This window comes from Formica exsecta, unplaced genomic scaffold (genome assembly GCF_003651465.1).
Source record: "Formica exsecta isolate Colony F162 unplaced genomic scaffold, ASM365146v1 scaffold196, whole genome shotgun sequence".
NCBI classification, from domain to species: Eukaryota; Metazoa; Arthropoda; class Insecta; order Hymenoptera; family Formicidae; genus Formica; species Formica exsecta.
In genome coordinates this window covers 584,291-593,562 of record NW_021849259.1, presented here as the reverse complement: position 1 = coordinate 593,562, position 9,272 = coordinate 584,291, and the positions used below count along the sequence as shown (strand labels likewise).

General features: G+C 29.9%; 1 protein-coding gene across 1 annotated transcript in view; it reads left to right on the top strand.

Moving 5' to 3' along the window:
• Positions 1-3,818, top strand: part of LOC115234167 (neuropeptides capa receptor-like) — a 7,829-nt gene extending 4,011 nt beyond the window's left edge. Inside the window, exons 3-7 of the mRNA XM_029804965.1 lie at positions 1,827-1,917; positions 1,996-2,195; positions 2,563-2,811; positions 3,030-3,354; positions 3,605-3,818. Coding sequence (XP_029660825.1) covers positions 1,827-1,917; positions 1,996-2,195; positions 2,563-2,811; positions 3,030-3,354; positions 3,605-3,818 — 1,079 coding nt within the window. The remainder of the gene's footprint in view (positions 1-1,826; positions 1,918-1,995; positions 2,196-2,562; positions 2,812-3,029; positions 3,355-3,604) is intronic.
• The last annotated feature ends 5,454 nt before the right edge of the window (positions 3,819-9,272 follow it).

The following is a 9,272-nucleotide window of genomic DNA, read 5'->3' as shown; positions in this document are numbered from 1 at the left end:
TACAGTTTGCTCAAATTTAAATAAAAAAATATAAAAAATTATTATATAAAAAATTTAAAAACTCTTTGTAGAAGAAATAATAAAAAGAAAAATTTTTAGATGTGCCTTTGAAATCGATCGATTATCAAAATATTCACGAATGATTTAATTACTTATGAATTAATTGTCGATTGATGGCGTGATACACAAAGGGAAAACGAGACAGAGAGAAAAATTAAAACAATTGTGTGTGCATTTATAGAATTGGTAGTAAAACGGCGGTTTTGCAATACAATAAAAGGCTTCGCGGTTTGACGGGTGCATGTTGTTACATTTATAACCGGCGTTGCGCTTTAGAAAATGTTAGACACAATAGAAACGATCGAAGGGCTTCCAACTATGACGAGAAAGCTTTATCGTTAACGATATGTTCACGTTCAACTTCTGATGGTAAGAACCGAACCCTGGTGGGTTTTGATGTCCATTGTGAAGCTTTATGAAAGGACAACTATATGCCGGACGACTACCGGATAACTTTTATGCTTTGGAAGACGATTGGAAGAAAATAATTAATAAATAGTTAATTTAAATATATAATTTAAATTAACTTTTTAATTAAAATTTGAACTGTAAAACAATTGAAAATAAAGTAAACAAATTATAGAACAAAGAAACAATAAAAAAAGAGAAAAAAGAAATAGAAAAAGACAGATATTCTATTAACAAACAGACATAGAGATATTAGATTGCGCTTATCAGTCGTCAAAAAGCGCAAAGCGCGGTTTCGTTGTATGCATTTTGTGCGATGTGTTCATTAATTAAAACACAAACATTTCAATGGCTCTTATAGAGCTTATTCGACTCATAACGATACGTGACGAATATTCAACCGTTCGTTTTCGCGGTGGATGTAATTCGTGGAAGTTATTTTAACTTGCGCGTACAAAGGGTAAAAAGGCACAACCTCGTTAATATTGTTATGCTAGATATGTGTTCCCACGCTAATTATCCAACCGGGCTTAAGTTAGTCGTAATTCTGCTTTTCGGAAAGTTAATTTACGTTTTACGCAAGCTTACGGGAAGCATTTTATCCGGAGAGAAGTGCGGGACTCGGATGTCGATCTGCACTAATGTAATCGAGAACGTGTAAAAAGATGAAAGCGAAAATTCTTTGGAAGACGATTGGAAGACATAAAATCCCCATATTGTGATGAGGGAAATCGAAAAAAAAAAAGAAAGGAAAATAAAAACACTTCTGGCATTATTAATAACAGTATAACACATATTTGGTTTTCAATTTACTCTTTGTGAGATTATTTATGCTAGCAAAAAATCGTCGGATTAAGACAATTAATGTAAAGCAAAATTACGTGTAAATGATTTTAGTAAAACATGAATTTACAAAAATTTTTATTATTTTTTCTCTTTTTCTTTCATACTTCTCTCTTTCAATACGTCTGCCTCGATTTCAATTATTTACATTTATGTAACTTGCAAACTAAATGTAATCGAGAACGCGTAAAAAGATGAAAGCGAAAATTCTAATACTGTGTTCCAAATTTTGCGAAAAGAGCTACAAGAGTTTCGTCAGTAAAATTACAGGGAATTCTATACAAGCTTTTCTGCATGTTACACAAAAATTTCTTTCATAAAATACAATATAAAAATTGGATTTACTTGATCTCTCCAGATCAATTAACCACTGATATCCCAAATTAATCACGCTTTACTGCGGATTCTTTGATTAATTATAAATCGATTTTCCTTTATCAAAAATAGAAACATATATATAATACTCTCGGAAAATTCTTTCCTTAATCTATTAATCTATTAATTAATTACTACAGGTCTCCCCAATGAGCTGAGCATATTCTGGCAACAATATCCGTGGGCTCTGGGCGCGGGGCTTTGCAAGATACGGGCGTACGTGTCGGAGATGTAAGAAATATCTCTAATCCTCTCGATAACTCTCGTCGAGTGACATGTTCTTTTAAATATCAGCGACTCTTTTTGCAGGTCATCTTACGTGTCAGTTCTCACAATCGTGGCGTTTTCTATGGAGAGGTATTTGGCCATCTGTCATCCCTTGCGCGTCTATTCAATGAGCGGTCTCAAAAGACCAACGCGCTTCATCCTTGCGGCCTGGTCGATCGCGATGGTCTCGGCCATACCGTTCGCGATTTATACCAAGGTCAATTTCGTCGAATATCCGCCAGGTTAAGCAGATATATTTCTTTTCTTGCGTGATTATCGGGGCATCACGCGAATATATGTTCGATAACTAACTTGTATAGATTTTACATTTCTTTCTAATTACGTGAACACCCTGTCATTTTCTATTTTACTTGAATTACAATTATTTATTAGATATTTTTGAAGATTTCTTTGTCGAATTTTTTACTTCTAGAATTTTCTTTTTTGTATGCACAACAAATTTGAAGTTTTACAATATGGATTCTATTAAGAGTCTATCAATCAAAGTTTGTGATTATATTTACACTTTAAAATTTTTTATAAATTTATTAACAATTTTTATAAATTTATTTTATAAATTGCTATATGATATCATTAAATATTTTTCAGAATCTGGAAATTATTCGGCTGATTCGGCGATTTGCGCGATGCTTCTGCCCGATATGCCAAGATTTCCCCTTTATGAACTCAGTTCTATCGTATTCTTTTTGATACCGATGCTCATAATCCTTGTGGTATATACGAGAATGGGATTAAAAATCAAGAGCAGTACCAAAAAAACACTTGGTCCAATACCGGGTTTTGTTCATGGCGATTCTCGACAGACTCAGTCCAGAAAATCTGTCATCAGGATGTTGAGTATGATATTATCATTTTTACTTTTCTTCTAATAATTGAATTATAATAATAATTAAAGAATCAGCAAAGAAATTTAATATTACAAATATAAACTAAAAATTGAAACCAGTGTATTTTTAGTGACAATATTTTATCGCTTCTTTTTTAATTTTTAACATTAAAGGTCCTTATATAATTAAGCTTTAAAGCTTAAAATTATTCTTTATATATTATTTCAGGCGTGGTCGTTATCATGTTCTTTCTCTGCTGGGCTCCATTCCACGCCCAACGTCTGCTTTACATCTACGCACAAGATACCGATTATTATCCGGATTTAAACGAATGGCTGTATATTCTCAGTGGATGTCTGTATTATTTCAGCACCACCGTCAATCCTATTCTCTACAATTTAATGAGCATCAGATATCGCCAAGCGTTCAAACAAACGTTATGCTGTAGAACGAAGAGACCGACAAACAAAATCTTAATGGATAAAGGATCTCATCAGTCCAGACGTGATTCCATGAATAAAGTTCGCGATCGAAGTATTATATGTTCTATTAGGTATGGATTTGATGTTTGAAATTCTTAATACCACCGATTCGAAACTGGTATATTTAGAAATGAAGTAATTAATGATATTTCTTTTTCGTGCGAAAAGTATGTTCTATATTAGTAATATAACAAATGATTTTATATATTAAATGTTTATTTTATATTCTAGTAGAAAACATAACGTTATAAAGTCTCGATCTATATTTTATTGAATGCTTTGCGTAGATTATATTGTAACAAGTTTATATCTTTTCTTCAGGCATAGCGTTGCTCAAGTCAAAGAGATATTCTGTTTTACTCCGAGCAGTCAAGAAAATACCAAGGATAGAAATAGCGAAAATACAAGCAGCTTTCCTCAAAACGCTTACTTGTTACAAAAGAAAGATTCATCCTCGACGTTTCTCTTTGAACGAGGGCATTTACTCGTTCGTCAACAACTTGATACGATTTCCATAGCTAAAACCAATCTGTGATCTATCTTCATTAGTTGCATTAAAACATATGTAGCGTATTACATTGTAAATAATTTGTTTGAACTATTGATTATAAGCGTTAAAAGAATTTTATAACATTGTATAACATGACTTTTTTATGTCAGATTATTGTAAGTGCCTTAAAAATCGTGGCGACCATTACGAGGACCACCCTGTATATAACTAACTATCAATTATAATATAACACAACTAAATTTTATATTATTTATTCTAGAATAAACTTTTACACATCATATGTACCTCTCTCTGATATTTATTTAATTTACATGTACAAAACCTCTGTGTGTTGTGTATAATATAAATATTTAATTTTAACACGAGGATAATCATTTTTACCTGTGATGAGCGATTATCTTCATATAAAAATTTTTACATGTTTTATATCAACGCAATATTTAATAAAGATGAATTTATATTTATAATAGTTTAAATAAATATTTAATAAAACATCATTGTGTCAAGGTACAATTCGGCCCAATTTATCAACAGTGATATTATCAGTTTATTTCTGTTTAATTGATTTTTCATATATAACATAGTTTTTTTTTTGCATGTATAAAATATTATTCTTCAAAGAGACAGAAAAAAATTCAATAAAATTTTAATAATATTATTATATTATTATATAAAATTATTATATAACGTTATTGTATAAAAAATTTTAATAATGATATTATATGCTCGCGCGGGAGCATAATGTGCAATTAATATTTCTGTAAGAATATTATCTATATAAGTAAATATAAAGATTCTTTCTTATTTTTTTTTCAAAATCCGCATGCTGAAAAATCCGCATGCTTAAAGCAGCTTAAGCTTTGTAAGATAAAATGATGAGGAAGCAATGTGCAAGTTTCTAATTTGCACAACTCTACTTGTTTTTCAATTTTAATATATTAGTTTAATCATCCAAGTTTTGTGAGACATATGCGGCAATTTTCCTGCATTATGTCAAAGTCATTACGTATTTATTTCGTTTTAAATAAGATACGTATTATATGCATAATGAATATCTTTGTCCTCTTTTCCTCTTCTCGATATCAACAAGAACTGAGATAATATTCAATGCGCAATTATTTACACGTTTGTAGCTTTCAAATCGCGCAGACAAAGCGTAAATAATATGTATGTATGTATATGTGTGTGTGTGTGTGTCTTTGCATGTGAGACGGTCGCTGTGTAAAGCAACTTAAAATATGAAAAGCGACATAAGTTAATATATATAATCCGCCCATTCTTGTCGTTTATATATTAAGGATAATTCGGATCTCAAAGGTAATTCAAGCAGAGAAGTTCCTTAAAGAGTTTCTGCTCCAGTTAGAATTTTAGTATCATCAGACAACCCGGCACAACTTGATTTTATTAGGTTCAACCTAAGTGGACTATTATAGTACTTACAAACTACAGCAAAGCAATTTGGATAATGGGACATTTTAAATAACATTAACTTGTATCGTTCGCATATTTTTGTTGCAAAGGAAACTATACTGGTCGTTTGAGAATTATTGTAATGAAAAAAGTTTTATTGATATTTGTGCTTTGTTTAATGACAATATGACAATTTAAAAACAATTACTGCATTTTTCATCGTTTATAACTCAAAACCAATCAATACTTTAATATTTTTTGTTAAAAAAATCTCGGTTTAAAATTAATCAAGAAATCCGTAAAAATGCATTTTACCTTAAGATAAATCTTATATATTTTTCGAATCTAAAAAAGTATCGAAGTCATTATAATAACAGAATTTGAGAACATGAATAAACAATAAGATCCTGATCAGGAATAATTTTGTGGTTATCTCATCCTGAATTTTTCTTCAGATCAATTCTTTTTCCGCATAATGTACTTTTGTCAGCATTTCCGCAAATGTTAAAAGATGAGATAAGAATCGTTTTATTAAATCCCGTAGAGAGTCTCTGTCGACATTTTTAACACTGATATCAAAAGCTTTCTTGAAGCAGGAAAGTAACTCGCAGAATAAAATGTTATTTGTTCATATTCTCAATTTTGAAAAGTACTTTGTGATCACTATTTGGCGACCACTATTTAGATATTATCACAGTTTCAAAGTTTTATTAATGTTTCGTGATGATCATAAAATGTTTTGTACGATGAGAGAATTTTTGTGGGATTAATTAAATTAATTAAATATAAATAATAAATAATTTAATAATTAATAAGGAAATAATTATATAGGCATGAAGAAGAAAAAAATTAAATTAAAATTTTATGGAAGTTTAAAAGAAATCGGCTTTAAAATCTGAGAAAAATTGTTTCTTATAGGATAACAAAGGACGTACATTTTATGATTTCATATTATCTCACGTAATATTAATTAATGATTTCGTAATATTTTCATTTAAAACTTAAGATCAAGAAAAAATTTTTATAAAGTTTTTCTCTTAAAATTTCTTCTTCAAATTCATTTCGTGAAGTACTGTAAAGACTTTGTCAAGGAGTACTGTAAAGACTTTGTCAAGGAGTACTGTAAAAAATATTTCTAAAAAGACTGTACCGAAGAAGTTTGTTAAAAAATTCATTTTTTTATTTGAAGCAATAATTTTTCGAAAATGCAAAGCTATAAAATGTATTCTCGCAAGAGCCATAAAAGGAATTGTTCAGCTATAAATTATCTGCAATAGCAGAAATGTTAAGTTGCGCACGCGATTGCTATCAATTTCTGTCGTCTTCGAGAAACGCAGTCTATCTTTCTATATGAGCTACAGGATTTGTGACATTGCACCGAGACGATGACTTTTATTCTTTGCAGTGACACTCGCAGCATCCACTACGTCTGACATAAATAAACGTTCCACGCGCGAGAATTCGCGTAGAATATGCCAGATGTTGGCGAAGTTTCAGAAATGACATAACGGTGAATAGTATGGACATGGACTAAAAAGCATTATAATGTTCGCTAAATGTTTAATGAAGTTACGTCTGATTTTTAACTAAAATTTCAATAAAAGTTATTGACAAACTACGTATATTCGTAAAACTTCAATAGCATTTCTGTGTACTTGTGTTCCACTGGAACTTAAACTTACAACTCGCGTTGCGAATTAACTTAATTGCTTCAAAACTTGGAAAATGTAAGAATTAAATGTTAACGTTTGAAAATAGAAAACGGCATTTTAATGTAAAACATTTGCATATTTATTCTAGCAGAAATCTCAAAATATACATTAAAAGAATTAGAAAACATTTAAGAAATCACATTTTTTTTTACATTTTCATAAAACATTTGCATATCTATTCTAATAGAAATCTTAAAGTGTATACTATGAAAATTAAAAAATGTTTAAAAATGAGAAAATGGTATTTTTTAAATGTACATTTGTAGAATTTGCATATTTATTCTAGTAAATATCTTAAAGTGTATTTTATCCTGAATGTTATCAGATGTTTGCACAAAATGTAACATGAGAGTTTGTCAAATTGGATTGTCATGTAAGTCTCTAGAGTTATAAGAAACGGTCCCCTCAGTGTAGACTTTAAAAAGATTTTACCTACTTGCGACAGTTCAATTTGTTCTCCCATCTACACATTTCGGTCTCGAAAATCCTGAAGACACGAGCGAAATTGCATACGCGAAAATTTAGTGAATGTTAGCATTCTCTTTTTATATAAAGATAAAAAATAATTAATTCTTCTAACTTGTAAATTTATGCAATTGCGCAATTACGCGAAAGAAATTATTAGCTATAATTGTTGTTTTTACTCGATTTACTCAGGACACCAATTGCAAGTCGAGAGACCATAGCATGGCAATGAGATTTCTTTAAAGTAATGAACATGCGAAGAAGAGACGTTCTTTACATTAACAATTCTTCAAGATCAATTATGGAAATTAGGAATTCCACGGCAAGCGAAATAACAGCGAGAGATGTAAGAGTGATAAGACTAGAATGAAAATTTATTTCGCCGGAAATACAGAAACGCAAAGGTACTTAACATGTATAATTTAAACACTAGTTTAAATACTTCTTCGAATTTACTTAATATCATCATTAAAAACAAAATGTCGAGATTTCTGAAACTAAATGATGTTAAAAATCCACAAATCATGTTTAATGCAAGAAGTCTGCAAGAACCATGATTCGTCTGGAAGAATATTAGTATCAATCACTATAATCATCCGCAAAGTGATAGTAATAATTTGCGAGAAAATCCTGCAGTAAGTTAAGATAAGAAATCGCCAAAATAAGAATGACAAACAGCTTCAAACCGTGCAAGAAATCTAAGATAACCCACGCTACAAAAGGATAATTATATTTTCTTACTGAAAGATATAAAATTAGACAGATAAAAACAATCCTTTACAGATAACAATTTCTTGAACTGTCTCGAATAATATACAGGGTGGTCCTCGTAACGGTCGCCACGATTTTTAAGGCACTTACAATAATCTGACATAAAAAAGTCATAAACAGAAATTTATCAGTTTATAACCGGCAACAAATTGCGATAATAAAAATTGACCAAACATTTTCTTTTCCATAAAAAAAGCAAGGTCATCTTTATTTTTTTAAATGGAACCCCCCCCCTTTTTTATTGCATATTCTTGTAGCTTATCTCGAGAGCTTTTCAAAACACTATAATAAAGTATTTTTTCATTAAGTACTTTTTGAGTTATTTTATATTTTAATCTGACATATTTTGATATAAAAAATAAGTATTTTTATTATTTTTTAATTCTTTGTTCGTAATAAAAAAATGATTCGTTAGCTTTTTATTGCGCCTGCAAGATAGCAACATTTCTTGGATTTCTATGTTATAAAACATCTCATCGTTATCAAACATATCTAATTCGTTTTTGGCGATTTCTCATCTCGTGGCTGATATCTAATGCAAATGTAAACATGAAAGGATAGATAATTTTTTATCTTAGCGCGATATAATAGCTCTGCACAAATATAATAACATCGCTTGCAATTGCGCAAATATTAGTACACGCAATTGCATTAGATATTTCTGCGATAATGTAGGAAACATCACAAAGTACAACAGATGTCTCGATGCAAATGTGGAAAAAGATACTCGTCACGAAAAGAGAGAGAAAATGCCGCAAAAACTCGTCACAAAAAATATAATAAAATAAAAAATTTCTAGATGTACCACGTAACATTTTATTTCTCTTAGAAACAACCTCATTATACTTCTGTCGCTTCTTCCTTACGTTTTTACATTTCTCCAGTCTGATTAATTCCAGAAAGACATTGTCGTGAAAATTTAATACATGTTTATATAAAAGTGTTGAAACATTATAAAAGTTTCTTTTAACAACGAAATTTCACTGTAGTCATAAGACAATTCTAAACAAATGTGCGTAATTAAAAAAAATAATATCTTTATGAAGATATTATTAAAGAAATTGCGATATAAAGATATATTTTTAAAACAGATCTATTATAAATTAACGTGCATAATAAA